The sequence below is a fragment of the Oncorhynchus keta genome, chromosome 36 (genome assembly GCF_023373465.1).
Source record: "Oncorhynchus keta strain PuntledgeMale-10-30-2019 chromosome 36, Oket_V2, whole genome shotgun sequence".
NCBI lineage: Eukaryota > Metazoa > Chordata > Actinopteri > Salmoniformes > Salmonidae > Oncorhynchus > Oncorhynchus keta.
The window spans coordinates 25134673-25160867 of NC_068456.1; the positions used below are offsets into that span (position 1 = coordinate 25134673).

A 26195-nucleotide genomic window follows, 5' to 3' on the forward strand; every position below is an offset into this window, starting at 1 on the left:
CAGTTGGGAGGTATATCCATAGTCAGTTGGGAGGTATATCCATAGTCAGTTGGGAGGTATATCTATAGTCAGTTGGGAGGTATATCCATAGTCAGTTGGGAGGTATATCTATAGTCAGTTGGGAGGTATATCTATAGTCAGTTGGGAGGTATATCTATAGTCAGTTGGGAGGTATATCTATAGTCAGTTGGGAGGTATATCTATAGTGAGTTGGGAGGTATATCTATAGTCAGTTGGGAGGTATATCCATAGTCAGTTGGGAGGTATATCCATAGTCAGTTGGGAGGTATATCTATAGTCAGTTGGGAGGTATATCCATAGTCAGTTGGGAGGTATATCTATAGTCAGTTGGGAGGTATATCTATAGTCAGTTGGGAGGTATATCTATAGTCAGTTGGGAGGTATATCTATAGTCAGTTGGGAGGTATATCTATAGTCAGTTGGGAGGTATATCTATAGTCAGTTGGGAGGTATATCCATAGTCAGTTGGGAGGTATATCCGTCCATCCATAATTCTTATGAAAAATGCATCCCTTACATCACCGAGCCATGCACAAGAAACTATTAAATCCAGTTGTTAGAAGCCCCCCTTTCCACTACTTCCAGTCTGTGGTAGCACTGCTCCGTTTTGCATGGCTGAATAGCTAACAGACAGGTTTGAAGCACAGACAGGTGTGCGTGCAAAGCAAGAAGGGTGTAAAAGGCCTAGACCACATGCAACATCTCAGCAACACATTTGCATCAATTAATATTCACCTGTAGGCCTATAAACCAATGAAGTTCCTGGTTAAATATGAAATAATGAACCAGGCAACAAATCATCTGAAGGAAAAGGTTGGCCTAAAAAAATATTAACATTAATTAAAAACCTAACTTTATTGCTTTGATACATTTAAAAAAATATATATTTTCACAATGTCAAAAGTCAACAGTAAACCCTCAGAGATTCAATAGGTATCAGGTCATCAACGTAGAGAGCGAGAGATTTTTAAAAAACCGTTTTGTGTATTGCCTAGTGAATTAAAACCCTGATTCGCCGGCGTGCGTCATGACGCACCCCAATGTACGTTGCATATCCAATGAGGCTCTGGGGTGGCTGCCTCACTGCAAATAAAGGGAGATAACGGGCCGTGAGTAGCGGCTGAAAACGTTTTATATACTGACATGTTAGAGCAATGACTTTTGCGTAACCGCGTAAAATCTGGGACTAGGCTCCCAGCACGAGGATGATATAGGGTTCTTACGGGAAGAGGAACAAGAAACGATTGCTACGGGCCGGTGGGAAAAAGAAAACGGCGATCCGTTGAAGTTTAGAAAGAGAGAGTGAGCGACAGTGAGCAGGATTCTCAAAATTGAAAGCAATCCAAAAACATAGCTGCGGTGGAAGAGCGAGTGTACCCATTTGAAAGATGAGCTTGATGTCTGCCATAGACACCAGTGCCTCCGTGTACCAGCCTGCACAGCTACTGAATTGGGTATACCTCTCTTTGCAAGACACTCACCAGACCAGCGCTTTTGACGCCTTTAGACCCGAACCCAACTCTTCCCACCCGGAGTTGAACTACTGCAAGACTCCTGCGGCGGACCTGAGCTCGTCCCTAAACTCCAACTATCTCAACAACTTTTTTCAGCTCCAGCGGAATGAGGTTAGAGACGCATCGTTCTGTCTGTAATTGTTTAACCTATTGTGGAATTATATTACCATTATGTTATTGCCAACGTTAACTAAATAGCGTATATAGGCTACGATCTGTTTGTATTTGCATATATCCCATCGTATGTTGAGCGCTGTTTTGTAAAATATTTGATGGTGTGTGTGTCTGTGTGTGTGCAACATTGGGTATTCTGGTAGCCTACTCATAACTGCCATGGATATTTCGTATATCGACAATATAAAGACGTGCTCATTAACTTTTCAGACCTATTAGGGCAATATCTGATTCCACGAGAGCCTATTCTAACAGCAAGTTTAGAGAATTCAACATGCACAAGTTTAACATAAAATAATAATTATTACTAGACTATGGCAGGTAGGCCTAATTGATTAGTGGGCAAAAGAACACAGACACTGGACAGAGGAACTCTGCTTAGAAGGCCAGCATCCCAGAGTCTGCCTCTACACTGTTGACTTTGAGACTGGTGTTTTGTGGGTACTATTTAATGAAGCTACCAGTTGAGGACTTGTTAGGCATCTGTTTGTCAAGCTAGACACTCTAATGTACTTGTCCTCTTGCCCAGTTGTGCACCGGGGCCTCCCACTCCTCTTTCTATTCTGGTTAGAGTCAGTTTGCACTGTTCTGTGAAGGGAGTAGTACACAGCGTTGTACGAGATATTCCGTTTCTTGGCAATTTCTCCCATGGAATAGTCTTCATTTCTCAGAAGAAGAATAGACTGACGAGTTTCAGAAGAAAGTTCTTTGTTTCTGGCCATTTTGAGCCTTTAATCGAACCCACAAATGCTGATGCTCCAGATACTCAACTAGTCTAAAGAAGGCCAGTTTTATTGCTTCTTTAATCAGCACCAGAGTTTTCAGCTGAGCTAACATAATTGCGAAAGGGTTTTCTAATGATCAATTAGTCTTTTGAAATTATGAATTTGGATTGGCTAACACAACATGCCATTGGAACACTGGAGTGATGGCTGCTGATAATGGACCTCTGTGTAATCCTATGTCGATATTCCGTAAAAAAATATCAGTTTCCAACTACAATAGTAATTTATAACATTAACAATATATACACTGTATTTTGGATCAATTGTATGTTATTTTAATGGACAATGTTTTTAGCTTTCCTTTCAAAAACAAGGATTTTTTTTGTTGTGTATATTTATAATAATTTTTTAATTGTCTGACTCGGTTTAGGCTGTTTTAAAGACAAGGCCAGTCTCCAGCGTGTATGAGCAGGATGCATCTGGGTTTGGGTCTGCATTAGGCTGAATATTTTCCTGGTATTTTACAAATGTTACATCCCGTGAATAAATCACTTTTCTCCCGGGTGTCCCGGTAGAAAACCGGAAGTGTCATTCAAAAGTATTATAAAGCTTATAAATAGGCCTATGTCTGGATTTTACTAGAGCTTTTATCGAAGATTCAAGTCTGATGAAACCTTAGCCTGATTAAATACATTTTATGAGCCCTACATTAAAGACATTTAATGAGCCCAAGCCTAAAAAAAATCACAAATGATTGTGTGGTTCTTCAATACTGTACTGTATTATACTGTATTATATGGACTGGAATTATGCATCCCGTTCAAACCATGATAAAGCAGGAGAGAACATGCCATTCTGGTGCAGCACATGACTACAAAGTTACAATTATAGGCTAGTGGAATTGATTTAAAAAAAAATCATAATATGTCCCCTAATGTTATTAGCCTACCTCCTCTTTCTCTCTCTAGTGTTGCTGATTCCTTCCTCGCTTTCAACAGTTAAATTAAATACGTTTGGTTGTCCTTATCTTCATCATTCTAACTGCATACTTGAATAATATAGGACTAGAAAGAGATCCAGAAGGCTTTCTCTTCTTCGCAAGGCATGAATGGTTATGGGTCTGAATTAATGGCCTACCGCCATCGCGCTACCCGTGAGTTCTATTGGCTGCTGTACATTAAACAAACAAGAGCTTGCCTCCCTCATTGAACAGTCTATTGGTATAAGAAATGCTAAACAAAATAATATCCCGCAAGTTATTATATTCTAGCTTTTCCTGCATGGGATTCCAAGAGCCAAGGATACTTTTTTACAGAGAGGCCAGTGGAGCACAGGTCGTGCATAATTGCACAAGAGATATAGGCTATATGTTAGAAGCTTATTATGCATAACCCTTCATTCATTACCTAAATATAAGGCTAATACTGCTTTGAATGTTATTACCTGAAAGAGGTAGGCTAGGACATCTACAGTGGCAAGAAAAAGTATGTGAACCCTTTGGAATTACCTGGATTTCTGCCTAAATTAGTCATCAAATTTGATCCGATATTCATCTTAGTCACAACAATAGACAAACACAGTATGCTTAAACTAATAACACACAAATTATTGTATTATTGTATTTTTCAATATTGAATACATAATTTAAGTATTCACAGTGTAGGTTGTAAAAAGTATGTATAAGGGTACAAGGCGAGACCCAGATGCAGACACAGGAGACAGATGATTAGAGTCCAAGATGTTTATTAACAATCCAAAAGGGGTAGGCAAGAGAATGGTCGTGGACAGGCAAAAGGTCAAAACCAGGTCAGAGTTCCAGAGGTACAGAATGGCAGGCTCGAGGTCAGGGCAGACAGAATGGTCAGGCAGGCTGGAGATCAGGGCAGGCAGAATGGTCAGGCAGGCTCGAGGTCAGGGCAGACAGAATGGTCAGGCAGGCTGGAGGTCAGGGCAGGCAGAATGGTCAGGCAGGCTCGAGGTCAGGGCAGACAGAATGGTCAGGCAGGCTGGAGGTCAGGGCAGACAGAATGGTCAGGCAGGCTCGAGGTCAGGGCAGACAGAATGGTCAGGCAGGCTGGAGGTCAGGGCAGACAGAATGGTCAGGCAGGCTGGAGGTCAGGGCAGACAGAATGGTCAGGCAGGCTCGAGGTCAGGGCAGACAGAATGGTCAGGCAGGCTCGAGGTCAGGGCAGGCAGAATGGTCAGGCAGGATCGAGGTCAGGGCAGACAGAATGGTCAGGCAGGCTGGAGGTCAGGGCAGACAGAATGGTCAGGCAGGCTTGAGGTCAGGGCAGACAGAATGGTCAGGCAGGCTGGAGGTTAGGGCAGGCAGAATGGTCAGGCAGGCTCGAGGTCAGGGCAGACAGAATGGTCAGGCAGGCTGGAGGTCAGGGCAGGCAGAATGGTCAGGCAGGCTCGAGGTCAGGGCATGCAGAATGGCCAGGCAGGCTCGAGGTCAGGGCAGACAGAATGGTCAGGCAGGCTCGAGGTCAGGGCAGACAGAATGGTCAGGCAGGCTCGAGGTCAGGGCATGCAGAATGGCCAGGCAGGCTCGAGGTCAGGGCAGACAGAATGGTCAGGCAGGCTCGAGGTCAGGGCAGACAGAATGGTCAGGCAGGCTGGAGGTCAGGGCAGGCAGAATGGTCAGGCAGGCTCGAGGTCAGGGCAGGCAGAATGGTCAGGCAGGCTCGAGGTCCGGGCAGGCAGAATGGCCAGGCAGGCTCGAGGTCAGGGCAGACAGAATGGTCAGGCAGGCTCGAGGTCAGGGCAGGCAGAATGGTCAGGCAGGCGGGAATGGAGTCCGGAAAACAAGCAAAGGTCAAAACCGGGAGGACTAGTAGAAGAGAATAGAAAAGCAGGAGCACGGGAAAAACCATGTCGGTTGACTTGAACATACAATAATACAAACTGGCACATAGAGACAGGAAACACAGGGATAAATACACCTGGGAAAATAAGCCACACCTGGAGGGGGTGGAGACAATCACAAGGACCATGGTAAGATGACTGTAAGAGCACCATGCAGAATGCTTAATAAGGTTAAGAAGAATCCTAGAATGTCAGCTAAAGACTTACAGAAATCTCTGGAACATTCTAACATTTCTTTTGACGAGTCTACGATACGTAAAACACTAAACAAGAATGGTGTTCATGGGAGGACACCGTGGAAGAAGACATTACTGTCCAAAAAAAACATTGCTGCATGTCTGAAGTTCTCGAAAGAGCACCTAGATGTTCCACAGCGCTTCTGGCAAAATATTCTGTGGACAGATTAAACTAAAGTTGAGTTGTTTGGAAGGAACACACAGCACTATGTGTGGAGAAAAAAGGCACAGCACACCAACATCAAAACCTCATCCCAACTGTAAAGTATGGTGGAGGGAGCATCATGGTTTGGGGCTACTCAGGGTCTGGACAGCTTGCTATCATCGACTGAAAAATGTATTCCCACATTTATCAAGACATTTTGCAGGATAATGTAAGGCTATCTGCCTGCCAATTGAAGCTTAACAGAAGTTGGGTGATGCAACAGGACAACGACCCAAGTGGAGCAGCGGTCTAAGGCACTGCATCACAGTGCTAGAGGTGTCACCACAGACACCCTGGTTTGAATCCAGGCAGTATCACAACCGGCCTTGATTGGGAGTCCCATAGGGCGGTGCACAATTGGCCCAGCGTCGTCTGGGTTTGGCCAGTGTAGGCCGACATTGTAAATAATAATTTGTTCTTAACTGAGTTAAGTTGCCTAGTTAAATAAAGGTTAAAAAAAGCTAACCCCGAGTAAGTGTTAGCTAATATGCTAAGTAGCTCACAAGTAGTAAGAAGTTGCTAAATAGCTAAAATGCTGAAGTTGTCTGTGATGAGATTTGAACACTCAACCTCTCATTGCAAGGGGTTGGTAAAATGCTGTATCTGTGTTCACAAGAAATGGCATGATTATTTGGTCCCAGAAAAATACCAGAATAATTGTAGTCTCATTCAAGACCATGATTGTAACTTTGACAAAAAGAGTTCAAAATGTCCAGTATTTTTGTGTTCATATTTCAGAAGATTCTTTAGACATACAGAATGGTGAAAATAGGCACGCTGAGGTGCCAATAGAGAGCAGCTCTACAACTAATCACTAACCCAAACATGTTGAATAGAGAGCTGCTCTACTACTGATCACTAACCCAACAGGTTGAATAGAGAGCTGCTCTACTACTGATCACTAACCCAACAGGTTGACTAGAGAGCCGCTCTACTACTGATCACTAACCCAACAGGTTGACTAGAGAGCTGCTCTACTACTGATCACTAACCCAACAGGTTGAATAGAGAGCTGCTCTACTACTGATCACTAACCCAACAGGTTGAATAGAGAGCTGCTCTACTACTGATCACTAACCCAACAGGTTGAATAGAGAGCTGCTCTACTACTGATCACTAACCCAACAGGTTGAATAGAGAGCTGCTCTACTACTGATCACTAACCCAACAGGTTGAATAGAGAGCTGCTCTACTACTGATCACTAACCCAACAGGTTGAATAGAGAGCTGCTCTACTACTGATCACTAACCCAACAGGTTGAATAGAGAGCTGCTCTACTACTGATCACTAACCCAACAGGTTGAATAGAGAGCTGCTCTACTACTGATCACTAACCCAACAGGTTGAATAGAGAGCTGCTCTACTACTGATCACTAACCCAACAGGTTGACTAGAGAGCTGCTCTACTACTGATCACTAACCCAACAGGTTGACTAGAGAGCCGCTCTACTACTGATCACTAACCCAACAGGTTGACTAGAGAGCTGCTCTACTACTGATCACTAACCCAACAGGTTGAATAGAGAGCTGCTCTACTACTGATCACTAACCCAAACAGGTTGAATAGAGAGCTGCTCTACTACTGATCACTAACCCAACAGGTTGAATAGAGAGCTGCTCTACTACTGATCACTAACCCAAACAGGTTGAATAGAGAGCTGCTCTACTACTGATCACTAACCCAACAGGTTGAATAGAGAGCTGCTCTACTACTGATCACTAACCCAACAGGTTGACTAGAGAGCTGCTCTACTACTGATCACTAACCCAACAGGTTGAATAGAGAGCTGCTCTACTACTGATCACTAACCCAACAGGTTGACTAGAGAGCTGCTCTACTACTGATCACTAACCCAACAGGTTGACTAGAGAGCCGCTCTACTACTGATCACTAACCCAACAGGTTGACTAGAGAGCTGCTCTACTACTGATCACTAACCCAACAGGTTGAATAGAGAGCTGCTCTACTACTGATCACTAACCCAACAGGTTGAATAGAGAGCTGCTCTACTACTGATCACTAACCCAACAGGTTGAATAGAGAGCTGCTCTACTACTGATCACTAACCCAACAGGTTGAATAGAGAGCTGCTCTACTACTGATCACTAACCCAACAGGTTGAATAGAGAGCTGCTCTACTACTGATCACTAACCCAACAGGTTGAATAGAGAGCTGCTCTACTACTGATCACTAACCCAACAGGTTGAATAGAGAGCTGCTCTACTACTGATCACTAACCCAACAGGTTGAATAGAGAGCTGCTCTACTACTGATCACTAACCCAACAGGTTGAATAGAGAGCTGCTCTACTACTGATCACTAACCCAACAGGTTGACTAGAGAGCTGCTCTACTACTGATCACTAACCCAACAGGTTGACTAGAGAGCCGCTCTACTACTGATCACTAACCCAACAGGTTGACTAGAGAGCTGCTCTACTACTGATCACTAACCCAACAGGTTGAATAGAGAGCTGCTCTACTACTGATCACTAACCCAACATGTTGAATAGAGAGCTGCTCTACTACTGATCACTAACCCAACAGGTTGACTAGAGAGCCGCTCTACTACTGATCACTAACCCAACAGGTTGACTAGAGAGCCACTCTACTACTGATCACTAACCCAACAGGTTGACTAGAGAGCCACTCTACTACTGATCACTAACCCAACAGGTTGACTAGAGAGCCACTCTACTACTGATCACTAACCCAAACAGGTCTCTAATAGATACAAAGACAAAATATATTACAACTTCCCCCGGTCTCTCCTTATTAATACCCACTTGGCACAGACATCAGTTCAATGTCTGGTATTGATTTACATTTGGTTGAGTGGTCAACTAATGTGAATTCAACTTTGAAACAACCAAAAATGTCACCCTGTCATTGAATTTAGGTTAAAAAAGAGGAAATTCCCTTAAGTTGATGACTTTTTGCAAATCCAATACGTTTTTCAGATTAATTCAATGTCATCGCATGACATTTTTAGGTTGAAATGGTGTGGAAACAACGTTGATTCAACAATGTCCCCCACTCTTCCCTAGCAGCAATTCAAGGAAATTCTGACGAGCGCAACAACGTTTGAGGATATTTTTCAAGGAAAGTAAAGGACAGTAATGTTACAAGTAAAGTAGGAAAGCCCAGCTTTTTATGCGCTGACAATTGGAGCTGATAATTTTTCATTTGTTGTGCTTTGCTCAAGGGCACATCGAACCAGCGACTTTTCGGTTACTGGGCCAATACTCCTAACCGCTAGGCTACCTGCCGCCCAGCTATAGAGACTTTTGCACCCATTTAACATAAACCAGGCCTCTGTAACATGTGTGGTATTTTTACATTAAAACCCATTGTGTAATGTCATACGATCACCCCTTGAGTAGTGTTGCAAAAACTGAATGAACATGCACACACACATACACACATGCACACACACATGCACACACACAATCTGGAAACAGTTGAAGCAGATTGGGCATGATTTTCTCAACCTCACTGCAACGCCAAGTACAACAACCCACTCCTGAGACTTGATCTGTTGGAATAAGTCATGTGTATGTTTTTGTCATCGATGACGTGATGTTGTCTCATCAAATCAAAATGTGGAAATAAAGAAAGGGGTTTTGTTGTGAGGAAAATGTGTGGTTAAAGTGGTTGTGAACAGAGCCGGGCAGTATTTTTTTTACAGAAAAACGACATGATTTCATGTGGAAAATCACATCACATTTCACGTGAGATTTCAAATGAGAAATGATGTTAAAAATGTGTTTTTAGAACACTTCGCATCATGTGTAGTTTCATGTTATCACATATTGCTTTATATGCTGTCACATGCTATCACATTAACTTCAGGTACTGTAAGATCAAATGTGATCACATGAAAATTTGTTTTTGGAACAATTCACATGTGCTCACATGTGAAATTCATGTGGTTTTTCCATAAGGAATATGCCACAGAGTGGCAAGGAGTGGAATATTGGCACAAATCTGGCCTGGATTCCAGGCTAGTGAACCTGCTCAATATTGAATATTGCACAGGAGACCGTATTGCTCCTGATCTCCTTGCTTCCAATCCAGTGGTAGGCAACTCTAATAACTTAAAACGGCAATCACCAGTATTGAGATAATAACAGTAGAAACTACGTGACCATGTTTCGGTAAAAAGCTGAGGGGTGGGGCTGGAGAAATAAAACCACTCTCAAATCATAGACAGAACTATATGAGTACAGACCATCCATGATATCAAAATGATATTTTGAGCAATGTTTTGAGGCTATATGGTGTTTGTTTTTTATTTACTTTGTTTACAAACATTGACATAAAGCACGCTTCTCTTTTGGGTTCTGATGGAGTATGACAGTTGAACTATGCTCATGAGACATTTATAAGTTATATTTTTCAAGTATCAATGGGTACATATCATTCATTTCTTATGTCGGTAAGTAACAACTGCTGATTGCCCCTTTAACCTACAGTTGAAGTGGGAAGTTTACATACATCTTAGCCAAGTACATTTAAACTCAGTTTTTCACAATTTCTGACATTTAATCCTAGTAAAAATGTTAGAATCACCACTTTATTTTAAGAATGTGAAATGTCATAATAATAGTAGAGAGTGATTTATTTCAGCTTTTATTTCTTTCATCACATTCCCTGTGGGTCAGAAGTTTACATACACTCAATTAGTATTTGGTAGCATTGCCTTTAAATTGTTTAACGTGGGTAAAACGTTTTGTGTAGCCTTCCACAAGCTTCCCAAAATAAATTGGGTGAATTTTGGCCCATTCCTCCTGACAGAGCTGGTGTAACTGAATCTTTTGGTTTGTAGGCCTCCTTGCTCGCACACACGTTTTCAGTTCTGCCCACACATTTTCTATGGTATTGAGGTCAGGGCTTTGTGATGGCCACTCCAATACCTTGACTTTGTTGTCCTTAAGCCATTTTGCCGCAACTTTGAAAGTATGCTTGGGGTTATTGTCCATTTGGAAGACCCATTTGCGACCAAGCTTTAACTGATGTCTTGAGATGTTGCTTCAATATATCCACATAATTTTTCCTTCCTCATGATGCCATCTATTTTGTGAAGTGCACCAATCCCTCCTGCAGCAAAGCAGCCCCACAACATGATGCTGCCACCCACGTGCGTCACGGTTGGGATGGTGTTTTTCGTCCTGCAAGCCTCCCCCTTTTCCTCCAAACATAACGATGGCCATTATGGCCAAACAGTTCTATTTTTGTTTCATCAGACCAGAGGACATTTCTCCAAGAAGTATGATCTTTGTCCCCATGTGCAGTTGCAATCCGTAGTCTGGCTTTTTTATGGTGGTTTTGGGGCAGTGGCTTCTTCCTTGCTGAGCGGCCTTCCACGTAATGTCGATGTAGGTCTCGTTTTACTGTGGATATAAATACTTTTGTACATGTTTCCTCCAGCATCTTCACAATGTCCTTTGCTGCTGTTCTGGTATTGATTTGCACTTTTCGTGCCAAAGTACGTTCATCTCTAGGAGACAGAACGCGTCTCCTTCCTGAGCGGTATGATGGCTGTGTGGTCCCATGGTGTTTATACTTGTGTACTATTGTTTGTACAGATGAACGTGGTGCCTTCAGGCGTTTGGAAATTGCTCCCAAGGATGAATCAGACTTGTATTTTCTGAGGTCTTGGCTGATTTCTTATGATTTTCCCATGATATCAAGCAAAGAGGCACTGAGTTTGAAGGTAGGCCTCGAAATACATCCACAGGTACACCTCCAATTGACTCAAATTATGTCAATTCCCCTATCAGAAGCTTCTAAAGCCATGTCATCATTTTCTGAAATTTTCCAAGCTGTTTAAAGGCAGTCAACTTAGTGTATGTAAATTCTGACCCACTGGAATTGTGATACAGTGATCTGTCTGTAAACAATTGTTGGAAAAATTCCTTGTGTCATGCACACAGTAGATGTCCTAACCGACTTGCCAAAACTATAGTTTGTTAACAAGAAATTTGTGGAGTGGTTGAGAAACAAGTTTTAATGACTCCAACCTAAGTGTATGTAAACTTCCGACTTCGGCTGTATTTGTATTGGAGAAATAGAGTAGATAATCTGATTAAATTAAGTCAATGGTTCTTTCAAATGCAAAATCGTTCTTGTCTAAAATGAGCTCTGTTCAAAAGTACTGCATTATAGAGTGAATAGGATGCCATTCGAGACACGATCTAACGGAGACACGACCTAACGGAGACACCACCTAACGGAGACACCACCTAACGGAGACACCACCTAACGGAGACACCACCTAACGGAGACACCACCTAGCAGAGACGTTATTTTTGGAGTTGCTATTTGGGAATGTAACTACTCACGGACATGTACAGTATGTGCCCAAACACACAAACCCACACACGTGTACTTGTGTGCATGTATGCATGAAGGCATGCACATGCATGCACACACGCACACACACAAACACACACACCATTAGCAGTTGTCTGTGAAGTCTCTTTCCTTTGGGAAGACAGCTGGATTTACAGCCTAGGGTGAGAGAGGTGCTCTACGAGGGGCTCTATGACTTTATAGGTCATAATGACTTTATATAGTAGTTGATGTACTGTATGGTTTACCTTATATTGATTTGATATCGGGGCACAGATAGGGCTGTGGCGGTCACAACATTTATATAGTGGTTGATGTACTGTATGGTTTACCTTCTATTGATTTGATATCGGGGCACAGATAGGGCTGTGGCGGTCACAACATTTCGTCAGCTGGTGATTGTCAAGCAAATATCTGTCGCCTCACAGTCATTGACCGTGAGTTAACATAAACACATGTAGCATCTCCTGGCTTCCACACAGCCTACAAGCCACTTTAAAAAGTCTAATGAATCCATGTAATATAGCCTACACCTTATCAATAAATCCATGATTTATTTTGGACACGTCTAAAGGAACATGATATGATGAAAATGTAGCCTATTTCAGAAGAAAATAATAGCAGACTCTGAGTTGTCCTGAGGTGGCTATGCCAAACACGAATTCATTTAGCAGACAAGATTTGCTTATAATTCTGTGGCATTATTTGATATTTTATTGTATGAAGAATACAATTGAACAAAGTTTTTAAAAAATATATAAATGAGGCTTTTCTGGGTTGAGTGCTTAACATAGAAATAGATACACCTAAATGCTTAATTTACAGTTATTAATGTAACTTTAGTTGTTCTACAAACGGTGAAAAACTATATGTTTAGATTTTTAATACTTTTTATTTTTTTTATATTTTTTTTTAATATTTTTAATACATTGTAAGGCTGCATGATGAGACTCTAATGATGATTTGAAAAAAGTAGCTTGAAAGGTATGAGCTCTGCTTTGTTTTTTTGAACAGGCTGTTCACACTCCAATAGTCTCTCATTCACAATTTGATAATGTCTCAAATTTCACAGCCGCATCCGCTTTGTGGCCGTAATGTACCCTAAAAAGATCCATGCCTTTTTGGCCCGGAGTGCTGCGTTGTGCCCTCTCCCTGAGTGTGCTGCTCACAAGGCTCTCACTCACACAGCTCTCTGTCAGGTGATCGGTTCTTTCTCACACGCAACAAGTGAAGACAGACAAATCGGGGACGCAACTCCGCGCGTCCTTATCCAATTCTGAGGTGCATATTGAAGATATTGGAAGAACTGTCCACATTTACTTTTCGTCAGCCAACAAGATGCGGAGGCCTAATGAACAGCAAAAGCACTAGCCTATGTCAATCTGCTATCCCCCATATTACAAAAGTCGACCTATTCTATTCTGTGCAAGAAATAAATAATCCAAACATAGTCTGGGACAGTTGTGGGATGCGATAGATCCCAAATAAATACAACCACTAGCATCAAAAAAACTTTTTCACACAATGAGGCTGACGCAACAGATCAGAACATTTAGCTTAAAATGTTGATAAACTACATGGTAGTAGGCTATAAGCGCAGCAATGCACACATGGTAGTAGGCTATAAGCACAGCAATGCACACATGGTAGTAGGCTATAAGCACAGCAATGCACACATGGTAGTAGGCTATAAGCGCAGCAATGCACACATGGTAGTAGGCTATAAGCACAGCAATGCACACATGGTAGTAGGCTATAAGCACAGCAATGCACACATGGTAGTAGGCTATAAGCACAGCAATGCACACATGGTAGTAGGCTATAAGCACAGCAATGCACACATGGTAGTAGGCTATAAGCACAGCAATGCACACATGGTAGTAGGCTATAAGCACAGCAATGCACACATGGTAGTAGGCTATAAGTCGCAGACGCTCTTATCCATGCACACAAATTGGTGCATACACCTTATGACATCCAGTGGAACAGCCACTTGCATCTAAATCTTTTTTTTTTTTTTGGGGGCAAGGGGGGTGAGAAGGATTACACATGGTAGTAGGCTATAAGCACCCAATGCACACATGAGGTGTCTCCGGAAGGTGGTGATTGACTCCGCGCTGTCCTGGCGTCGTGAGGGAGTTTGTGGGGGCCAGAGCAGCGAACAGTTTTGACTGGGCTGAGCGGGAACTGTACTTCCTCAGTGGTAGGGAGGCGCAGGCAATGGATGAACGCATGCCCTTGTTTGGGTGTAGGGCCTGATCAGAGCCTGGAGGTACTGAGCAATAGGCAGCACCATGGTAGTCAACTGGAAGCTATGGAGAGAGCGGAGGAGCGGGGTGACAGAACTTGGGAATGAACACCACATTCTGGTGAGTTGTAGGGGCTAATACAGCGAGTTGCAGTAATCAAGACGGGAGATGACAGTGCCTGGATTACACCTGCGGCTTCCTGTGTAGGCTATGCGGATGTTGTAGAGCATGAACCTACAGGAACGGGACACCGCCTTGATGTTAGTTAGGCTATAAGCAGGATCACGCAATGCTGGGAGGAGGACACATGGAGTTGTCAACCGTGATGGCGAGATCATGGAACGGGCACGGGAGCAATGCTGAGGTTCACAGGTGGTGAGTCCACACTGATATGTCTGCCAGACATGCAGAGAGATTCGCCACCTGGTCATCAGAAGGGGGAAAGGAGAAGATTAATTGTGTGTCGTCTGCATAGCAATGATAGGAGAGACCATGTGGTTATGACAGAGCTATAAGCAGGGCCAGAACAATGGGGGCACGTGGTGAGGGAGACAGATTCTCGCCACGCCATGGTAGGAGGCTATAACGCACAGCGGAGATGCCCAACACGGAGAGGGTGGGTAGGATCTGATGGCTATAAGCACAGCAGGATGAGAGCAGAGGAGACACATGGTAGTAGGCTATAAGTCGCAGTTGAATGACTAGTCTTGAAACCTGACATTTGGTAGAAGGCTATAAGCACAGCAATGCACACAAGAGTTTTGGAAGGGATAGGCTATAAGCACAGCAATGCACACATGGTAGTAGGCTATAAGCACAGCAATGCACACATGGTCCGGAAATGGTCTGGAGAAGAGTAGGGGATAGGGTCAAGCGGGCAGGTTGTTGGGCGGCCGGCCGTCACAAGACGCGAGATTTCATCTGGAGAGAGAGGGGAGAAAGAGGTCAGAGCATAGGGTAGGGCAGTGTGAGCAGAACCAGCAATGTACGAGGACATGGTACCTTCTTTTCAAAAGGCTATAAGTCATCTGCAGAGAGGGAGGAGGGGGCAGGAGGGAGCAATGCAAAGAGCTTCCTAGGGTTAGACAGATGGTAGAATGGTAGAAAGGCTTTAGCAGCAGAGACAGAGGAGGAAAATGTAGAGAGGAGGGAGTGAAAGGATGCCAATGCAGTTTTCCTCCACATGGTAGTAGGCTATAAGCACAGCAATGCACACATGGTAGTAGGCTATAAGCACAGCAATGCACACATGGTAGTAGGCTATAAGCACAGCAATGCACACATGGTAGTAGGCTATAAGCGCAGCAATGCACACATGGTAGTAGGCTATAAGCACAGCAATGCACACATGGTAGTAGGCTATAAGCACAGCAATGCACACATGGTAGTAGGCTATAAGCGCAGCAATGCACACATGGTAGTAGGCTATAAGCACAGCAATGCACACATGGTAGTAGGCTATAAGCGCAGCAATGCACACATGGTAGTAGGCTATAAGCGCAGCAATGCACACATGGTAGTAGGCTATAAGCGCAAATGTTCCATTAGCAGAAACACCAATATCAAAAGTGACCTCAAACGAAATTATGCATGTAATGCTTTTATTATAAAGCTGAATTTTTATGGTGAAAATGATCTTCCCCAAACTTGAATCTCATGTACTGTTTATGTCTGCCAGTTAGGCTCTACAGCCCTTGTAATGTGGATTAATGTGCTTCATTTTAAGAAGTTATTTGGCCACTTTAGTTATGATACAAGCCTTATATAAACATATAGGCCTATGGACTAGGCTACATGAGGTGTGCGACTATGATTCAAACAAGTGCTGGGCATCATTCATCATTGATAATATGTATTTCACAAGTGATATGCTAATATTGTCACCCATCAGACTATTCTTGATTTAATATTGTCTTTACATATACTGAATAATATATGTGTGACATTTGTTTTGATTTAGAATGGACCAATTATCATGCACCTGTATCGAAACAGGGGCAGCAGAAAAAATACATGTCATCTATGCATTATTAACTGGGTGGTTCAAGCCCTGAATGCTGATTGGCTGACAGCCGTGGTATATCAGACCGTATACTGCTCTAATTACATTTGTAACCATTTTATAATAGCAATAAGGCACCTCGGGGGTTTGTGATATATGGCCAATGTACCACGGCTTAGGGCTGTATCCAGGCACTTCACGTTACGTCGGGCATCAGAACAGCCCTTAGCCATGGTATATTGGCCATATACCATACCCCCTCGGGCCTAATTGCTTAAAAATAGTGAATGGAAGACGCTTTTCCCTATGGTTTATTTTCATGCCAGCCAGGTAGGCTATACTTCTGTCGTAAAGAGAAACAATGGGCTTAATATTAGGAAAGTTGAGTAATAAATATAGTAGGCCTAGCCTATAGAAAGCTGAAGGGATCCTCGTCTTTTTATTAGTGGACATCACTCTGTTTTCTCCCGCAATTACATAACCTATAGAAATGTTGCGCAACATGAGTTCATGGACTCTCATGAAGTGTTTGATTAGATTTTCGAATACATCTGCATTGATGTCAGAGTGATTAGAAGGACAACAGAGGGCTGAGTACCAGGCAGTTATCAAGTTTGGTAGGCTACTAATGACCAGCAGCAGCATCAGAGCTTGGAGAAGCCTAATTACCGTGACTAAACATGTGGAATTTGACTGCCTTCATGACTTGTGAAGGCCAGTGTGGCGGTAATATGGTCAGCGCAACAGCCCTAGGCACAGAAAGACGTATATAAAATGTACACTATCTATAGTATTCTGAGTCTATAGTAGAGCTGGGCGATATGGGCAAAAATCCATATTGTGATAAATTGCCTGAATTGATGCGATAACGAAAAGTAGAAAGTTAATAACATTAATGGGGAACAGAGTTTTGTTTTAATATCCTTTAAACTACTACTGCTAGTTTGATTGTTGTAGCCATCAATTGTCCCCATTAACATTCACCCATATTAGCAAACTTATTTAATTTCAAACACCACATTTCTCTAGTACAGGCTACATATCATAATGAACATGATATCAGCAAAATGCCTGCGATAATTGATCAGCAAAATGGTCGGTGTGGATCATTTTTGGTTTATCGTCCCAGCTCTACTGTATAGCAGGGTTTGGCCCAGTGGATCAAATTAATGACAGATGAAAGCCATGGAAGACAGAAAGAAAGCCTATATTTGATTTATCCAGGGTAGAATCTAGTAAATGAACACGTACACACACACACACACACACAGAGACACAGACACGTACACACACACACACACACACAGAGACACACACACACACACACACACACACACACACACACACACACACACACACACACACACACACACACACACACACAGACACAGACACACACACAGACACACACACAGACACACACAGACACAGACACACACACAGACACACACAGACACACACAGACACACAGGGGCTGTAGCTGTAGCTGGAGCTGGTTAGAGTTGAGCTGCCTCCAGGGTTGGTTACAGACACACAGGGGCTGTAGCTGTAGCTGGAGCTGGTTAGAGTTGAGCTGCCTCCAGGGTTGGTTAGGTAAAGGCTTTGACCGTCCTCTACTACACTGTGTTGCCAAGTGTAAGATTTCAGCGCTATGCAACATTAGACATCAACAATAACATACATTCCCTAAGCATGGATGTGTCCCAAGGAGAGATATCATTCACAGAGACCACAGTACCTTTCCATTACTCTGACATTGTTAGCCTATAGCTTGGATTTCTGCCATGTCTCAGTTTGTAGACTGTTTGGGCTATACAGTGTACATCGTAACTAGGACCAGGAGTTTTTCTTGAGAAAAACGTTGGGCCCTATTACTGGGGTCATGTCACATTCAGGGAAAACCCCTGTCCCTCACCACAACCAGAGGTTGAACCAACATACCTGATTTGTTGACTGTATTTCAAATAGAGGAAATAGTGAATGAAAATGGTTTTAAAAAGTAATTCTGTCCTTCTCCTTCACTTTGCTCATGGAACATTTACATTCTGAGTGCATTTAGCAGACACACTGGATCGTACCAATCTCACTCAACACTGGCTGGCACGACTTCTCAGAAAGAGCTACAAACCATCCCCATGGCCGTAATACTTCAAACAGATCACCATGTATTTACACTGATGTTGTTGTTTCACAGGCCTGTGTGAGACTGCAGCCAAAATAGCCTGCTCCCAGATCTGTTTGTGTGTCTTGCCAACTCCTATATAGCCATTGTCACATAAGACAGCACAAACAGATCTGGGACCAGGCTATGCACATGCCTCTCTCTCTCTCTCTCTGTCTCTCTGTCTCTCTCTCTCTCTGTCTCTCTGTCTCTCTCTGTCTCTCTCTCTCTGTCTCTCTGTCTCTCTGTCTCTGTCTCTCTGTCTCTCTGTCTCTCTGTCTCTCTGTCTCTGTCTCTCTCGACATCCCCAGTACTTTTCCAGTTCATAAGTTACAGCTGGGCCGAGCGCCAGATGTACTGAATTTAATGAGAGAAATGATCGAAGATCTTTTTTTTCTGCGTAAGAGAAAATAAGGGCGTAGGACAGTCAACGGAAATTGGTGATTAAACTCAACAGCATATCAAACGCAAAATAATCTATAGCAGTTTTTGTATGTGTTATTGTTTCATTAGTGGTATGATTTATCGAACTAGTCTGTAAGCATGATAGAGGGGGGTTGCAGGTGCTTTTCTTGTAAAATATACCCATAAAGCTCGGTGCTCTGCCACAAAAGCAACGAGGGAGTTAAAATTCTTTCAAATTCCTTCAAGTTTCCACAAGAAAGACATGTTTTTACCCTGTGTCATATTCCAACTGTGTTTTTACCCTGTGTCATATTCCAACTGTGTTTTTACCCTGTGTCATATTCCAACTGTGTTTTTTCCCTGTGTCATATTCCAACTGTGTTTTTACCCTGTGTCATATTCCAACTGTGTTTTTACCCTGTGTCATATTCCAACTGTGTTTTTACCCTTTGTCATATTCCAACTGTGTTTTTACCCTGTGTCATATTCCAACTGTGTTTTTTCCCTGGGTCATATTCCAACTGTGTTTTTACCCTGTGTCATATTCCAACTGTGTTCTTCCCCTGTGTCATATTCCAACTGTGTTTTTACCCTGGGTAATATTCCAACTGTGTTTTTCCCCTGTGTCATATTCCAACCCTGTTTTTACCCTGTGTCATATTCCAACTGTGTTCTTTCCCTGTGTCATATTCCAACCCTGTTTTTTCCCTGTGTCATATTCCAACTGTGTTTTTACCCTGTGTCATATTCCAACTGTGTTTTTACACTGTGTCATATTCCAACTGTGTTCTTTCCCTGTGTCCTATTCCAACTGTGTTCTTTCCCTCTGTCTTATTCCAACTGTGTTTTTACCCTGTGTCATATTCCAACTGTGTTCTTTCCCTGTGTCATATTCCAACTGTGTTTTTACACTGTGTCATATTCCAACTGTGTTTTTACCCTGTGTCATATTCGAACTGTGTTCTTCCCCTGTGTCATATTCCAACTGTGTTTTTTCCCTGTGTCATATTCCAACCCTGTTTTTACCCTGTGTCATATTCCAACCCTTTTTTTTACCCTGTGTCATATTCCAACCCTGTTTTTACCCTGTGTCATATTCCAACTGTGTTCTTTCCCTGTGTCATATTCCAACCCAGTTTTTACCCTGTGTCATATTCCAACCCTGTTTACCCTGTGTCATATTCCAACTGTGTTTTTAACCTGTGTCATATTCCAACTGTGTTTTTACCCTGTGTCATATTCCAACTGTGTTTTTACCCTGTGTCATATTCCAACTGTGTTCTTCCCCTGTGTCATATTCCAACTGTGTTCTTCCCCTGTGTCATATTCCAATTGTGTTTTTTCCCTGTGTCATTTTCCAACTGTGTTTTTCCCCTGTGTCATATTCCAACTGTGTTCTTCCCCTGTGTCATATTCCAACTGTGTTTTTTCCTGTGTCATATTCCAACTGTGTTTTTACCCTGTGTCATATTCCAACTGTGTTTTTACCCTGTGTCATATTCCAACTGTGTTTTTACCCTGTGTCATATTCCAACTGTTCTTTCCCTGTGTCATATTCCAACCCTGTTTTTACCCTGTGTCATATTCCAACTGTGTTTTTCCCCTGTGTCATATCCCAACTGTGTTTTTTCCCTGGGTAATATTCCAATTCTTTTTTCCCCCTGGGTAATATTCCAACTGTGTTTTTTCCCTGGGTAATATTCCAACTGTGTTTTTTTCCCTGGGTAATATTCCAACTGTGTTTTTTCCCTGGGTAATATTCCAACTGTGTTTTTTCCCTGGGTAATATTCCAACTGTGTTTTTACCCTGTGTCATATTCCAACTACGTTTTTTCCCTGGGTAATTTCCGAATTGTGTTTTTTTCCCTGGGTAATATTCCAATTATTTTTTCCCCCTGGGTAATATTCCAACTGTGTTTTTTCCCTGGGTAATATTCCAACTGTGTTTTTTCCCTGGGTAATATTCCAACTGTGTTTTTTCCCTGGGTAATATTCCAACTGTGTTTTTTCCCTGGGTAATATTCCAACTGTGTTTTTACCCTGTGTCATATTCCAACCCTGTTTTTTCCCTGGGTAATATTCCAACTGTGTTTTTTCCCTGGGTAATTTTCCAACTGTGTTTTCTCATCTCTCTCTGTTCCAGGCGTTGAATAACAGCGTGTATAAGAATGTCTCGCCATACGGCTCACTCAACAACATCGTTGATGGACTCAACACCCTGACAGACCACTTCTCCGACCTTTCCCTCTCCTCAGAGTCCCGCAAGCCAAGTAAGAGACCCCCACCCAACTACCTGTGCCACCTCTGCTTCAACAAGGGCCACTACATCAAAGACTGCCCCCAGGTAGGACACATGCTGAGACAGTCCTTATTCTTTTACATGTTTTTGTTTGTTTTATTTGTTCGTTCATCCATCCATTCATGTTTTTTTTGTTCTACCTCTAATTCTATTGGTTCACTATCTTTCGATTCCAAAATGCTACTGGCTGCCATCGAGAGCCAAAATGGCGTCTTTTGAGTCATGTGATCATATTTCCAGCCAATTATGTCCTTTTGAAATTGGCCAATGGCTGTGCAGCAGTGGCATCTGGGTGGCTGTGCCCTGACCTAGTTGTTGGACAGACAAGCCTCTGTCCTCCGTGGTCATGAGTGTGTTCGTTGGGCAGACAGACAGACAGACTTCACTATGAGGGAGGGGTAATAGGGTGAAGTTGACCCTAGATGCTGATCTTTGGTCGGTTTAAGATTTTCTCCACTAATGGTTAACGTTAGAATTAGGGGAGTGGAAGCTGATCCTAGATCTGTACCTAGAGGAAACTTCACTCTGAGAGTATGGAACCAGTGATATATGAATCACATTTTCATCATCAGTAGATTTAATTTTATCATTAGCCAGGAGATTTCATTTGTTTTAAACAAACACAGTAGGCTACATACATGTCTTTCTGTGAGGCAAATGGATGTAATCATGGCCAATCAGCAGCGAGCGCCAGCTGGGAGGTTCCATGGGTACCAGAGTGTGACCAATGGGGTCCAAGCTGAGCTCTCTCCTGCTTAACATAATCAGTACAGGACTCTATGGTACTGATGGTACACCTCTACACATATAAATAGAATGAGTAGAATGTGCTTTGGAACCTCTCACATTGGCAATTTGACGGGTAGACTTATTCTAGAATTGTGGATCTACCCACCTATTGATTGGATGATGTATTTATGGGAGACATGACATGATGTTTTGTAGTAACCAAAACGATCACATATTAGGATTGCCTACTTTTAGTAATGATACATGTGTAGATGCACCTTAAAACACAGTAAAATCAGTGTACATCGATATGTTGCAAGCATCACATTGTTGACATCATGCTGCACACTGCCATGCCGTAAAATGTCACAATAGCACAAATGAAATAGCATTCTGAGAGATTATGGAGCACAAAATGACTATTATTCACATACAGGCACTTTGAGGAACGTTCTGTCTCTTTTTCCTTGTAAAAGCAAACTTCATGGTCTGAGTTTATGTTTGAAAATGAAATATCTGATTTCAAAACAGGGACAATGACAGTTTTTCTCAGAATTCTGGTGTGGAGAAGTTGTTAGATAAGCCTATGTTGATGCCAGATATTCTCTTCTTCTCTCTCTCTCTCTCTCTCTCTTGCTCTTTCTCTTTCTCTGTCTCTCTCTGTTTATCATGTGTGCGTGTGTGTATTTTGTAGAGCTGCTGGTTAAGACCTGACAGAGTCAACACTAATCCTGTCTTTGTATTGTGTTGATGTTGTAAATCCGTGCTCGATAGTGATCACTGTGTATTTAAACCATTGAACTGGTCAGTTGCAGGGCAGCAGTTACAGTGTAGTTTAGAGAATCAGTGGAAATGTTATTACCACCAAACCCTCTCAACAATATACCGCTACGAAACCAGTCTTTAGACTTCATGGGCATAACTGAAATGTGTGTGTGTGTGTGCATGCGTGTGTGCTCGGACGTACTTACGCGTCGGCGTAACTCAAATCACAGCGAATTTGTCGGGGCTCCCCAACTGTTCGTTAAACTGCAAACGGGTTCACAGAAAACACCAGATCTCCAAATGAATGCAGACCTGGGCCAGATACAATGCATATGTCCAATACTTGAAATTATTTGAGGGGTGCTTGATTTACAGTAGCTTGGAGTTTGCACTTTGGGCACTATTTTGTTGATTCCATTGTAGGTGAACAACATCAAGTACAGGCCAAGTATTATAAATGATTTGAGCTTGATTTAGCTTGGAAACTAGATCAAGCGCAGTTCAAGTATTTGAAAGTATTTGAGGAGTGCTATATGTGGAATGTAGTTTGAACTTTGAGAACTACTCCATTGGTTCCATTGTACCAAGTGAACTAAATCATCATTTGATGAACTAAATTGAATGATATGTTTATGACTCAACCATAGCTCAAGTTTTTGAAAATATTGGACAGACGTACTGTATATATTTGACCCAGGTCTGAATGAGTGTGATGTTCTTCAAGCAGACGTCCCTGAGGTGCAGGACTTCACAGGCCTCCATTTGCTGGGTTTGTGATCCTTTACAGTAATGTTCTGTTAAACCAAAGTTTCTATGGAAATGAAGGTAACAGTCTGTACTTATTTTTATAGTAACTGGCTGCCAGTAAGTTTCCGTAAAAACAACATGTTTTTTACAGTGTACTCTCCATCTCCTAATACTCTTCTACCTCCCTTGTAATAGTCCCCAGTTCTTTCCAGCTTAGTCTGTGATGTTAACGCTTCCCTCCCTCTATCCTCCGAGGTACAGTGTTGTAGTCTCTTCCAGAGGGGGATTTTTTCTTTCTCCCCCCCTCATTCTCCATCAGTCCTCCGTAGTTACTGAGGAGCTGGAGTGGTTAGTATGCAGTGGTACTACAAGGATATTCCTCTCCTCTCTGTCCTTGTATCCTTCTCTGGTATGACTAAAGAGGAAACACTGGTGGCACTGGTCCTCTGGGAGCTCTCTGCTCTCCTCTCCTCTCCTCTCTCCTCTTCTCTCTCCTCTCCTCTCTTCCTGTCTGCCTGCTATCATAGGGCGAACAAGGTGTTATGTAAACAGGCTTTTATTTGGAGAATGAGGTCGCTCCCCCAGTTCTGACTAGAATGTCCTGTTCACTGGGGCCAGGCGGCCTGGCTGCCCCCCTGGCACACAGCCAAAATGTCTTCCACTTTCGTTCATGATTTGTTTGGTGGCCTCAATCGCGAGCTCCGCCTCTGATGTTTCCCTAATGAAAATGATCCATTGATTGACGTCCACTTGCCATGTTTCCCCCTGTACAGGGATTAACACATGGAATATTTGCTGTAATTTGATGTGTGTGGGGGGGGGGGGGGGGGTCACTGAGTCACTCTGTCATCCAGTGTCCATATCCCCTCTTCCCCCTATCCCCTTCACCCCTCCCCTGGCCAATGACCTCAAGCTGCCCTGCTCTACACACTGACATCAGCCCACTCCTACACCCAGCATTCTATTCTCATGACCAGCACTCTAGAATCTCTCGGCTGCACAGACAGGGCAAAGATTTTGGAAATGTGGGCAATGCAGTGCTACTGTAAACTGTGAAATGGTTGACATCACATTTATAGTATTTGAGGTCAGTTAGTGTCAGCGTTTGGGGTTAATTCCATTCGAATCCAGTCATTTCAAGAAATGATTCATTGGAGTGGTGTAAAGTAAAAAATACTTTAAAGTACTACTTAAGTAGTGTTTTGGGGTTATCTGTACCTTACTATTTATATGTTTTAATTTTTTACTTCTACTTTAACTTTACTACGTTCCCAAAGAAAATAATGTACTTTTTACTCCATACATTTTCCCTGAAAGCCAAAAGTACTTGTTACATTTTGAATGCTTAGCAGAACAGGAAAATGGTTGAATTCACACACTTACAGTATCAAAGAGAACATCCATGGTCATCCCTACTGCCTCACTAAACACAAATGCTGTGTTTGTAAAGGATGTCTGAGTGTTGGAGCGTGCACCTGGCTATCCGTAAAAAAATACATACAATTTTAAAAATGGTGCTGTCTGGTTTGCTTAATATAAGGAATTTGAAATTATTTATACTTTCACTTTTGATACTTAAGTACATTTTAGCAATTACATTTACTTTTGATACTTAAGTATATTTAAAACCAAACATTTCTAGACTTTTACTCAAGTAGTATTTTACTGGCTGACTCACTTTTACTGGAGTATCTTTACTTTTACTGGAGTATCTTTACTTTTAAGGTATCTTTACTTTTACTTGAGTATCTTTACTTTTAAGGTATCTTTACTTTTACTTGAGTATCTTTACTTTTAAGGTATCTTTACTTTTACTTGAGTATCTTTACTTTTAAGGTATCTTTACTTTTAAGGTATCTTTACTTTTACTTGAGTATCTTTACTTTTAAGGTATCTTTACTTTTACTTGAGTATCTTTACTTTTAAGGTATCTTTACTTTTACTTGAGTATCTTTACTTTTAAGGTATGTTAACTTTTAAGGTATCTTTACTTTTCCTGAAGTATGACGATTGGGTACTTTTTCCACCACTGTATTTTATTAAGGATATCTTTTTTAAATGTATCTTAACTTCTTCTAATGTGAAGTAATTGGTGGCTAGGTAGACTATATTTTCAGAGTAGCGTCCCCAACACTGGAAACAGCAACAGTGGAAGCTATATATACACACACATTCCAGTTCCATAATCACGATTTGAACAAAAGGCATATTATCCCTGCTGGATAAAAAGAGCTCTGTCTGTCGGATCAATGAGCTTCATGTGTTTTTTGATCAACACTGACTCAGATGGTCGTCTTGGCCTTGTTCGTTCTCTGATATCCGACTCACTGATCGACTCTCATCCTAGTCAGAGCTAGATAGATAGAAGCAGGCCTAGTTTCTTGGTTTGGTTTAGTTTATTAAGATCCCCAGTAGCTGTGGCTGATACAGCAGCTACTCACAACAATAGTAGCCTACATGGTATCTGTGTAACTTTTTCTAAGGAAGTTGACCCTCTCAAGACCAAGTATCTATCATGCAGGTGAAGACGTCTCCAAACGTCATGGTATCTGTTCAACCTAATGTGGTGTGTTACCACATTGAGCATTAAGTGCTATTCCTCACACCCCTGATGTTGACCACAGGTTTGACCTGAACTCACGCATGCACGCACACCTCAGATGTCTTTGTTCTGTCTGTTATGGGAGTGATGATGGTAGACATTTGTCATAGGGTTCTGCTGACTGCTCATGTTACAGT

At 42.3% G+C, this 26195-nt stretch overlaps 1 protein-coding gene across 1 annotated transcript; it reads left to right on the plus strand.

The window, feature by feature from the left end:
* The first annotated feature begins 1093 nt into the window (after positions 1-1093).
* On the plus strand, positions 1094-26086 carry LOC118375546 (zinc finger CCHC domain-containing protein 24-like). The gene is made up of 3 exons (XM_035762128.2): positions 1094-1646; positions 21060-21260; positions 26081-26086. The coding sequence occupies exons 1-3, from the start codon at positions 1410-1412 to the stop codon at positions 26084-26086; spliced, it is 444 nt and encodes a 147-aa protein (XP_035618021.1). The 5' UTR covers positions 1094-1409.
* The last annotated feature ends 109 nt before the right edge of the window (positions 26087-26195 follow it).

Bases quoted from the DNA above. Each gene is read 5' to 3' on its own strand.
- LOC118375546 (XM_035762128.2), top strand. From the start codon at position 1,410: ATGAGCTTGATGTCTGCCATAGACACCAGTGCCTCCGTGTACCAGCCT. The intron at 1,647-21,059 runs GTTAGAGACGCA...TCTCTGTTCCAG, and splicing joins TTCAGCTCCAGCGGAATGAG to GCGTTGAATAACAGCGTGTA.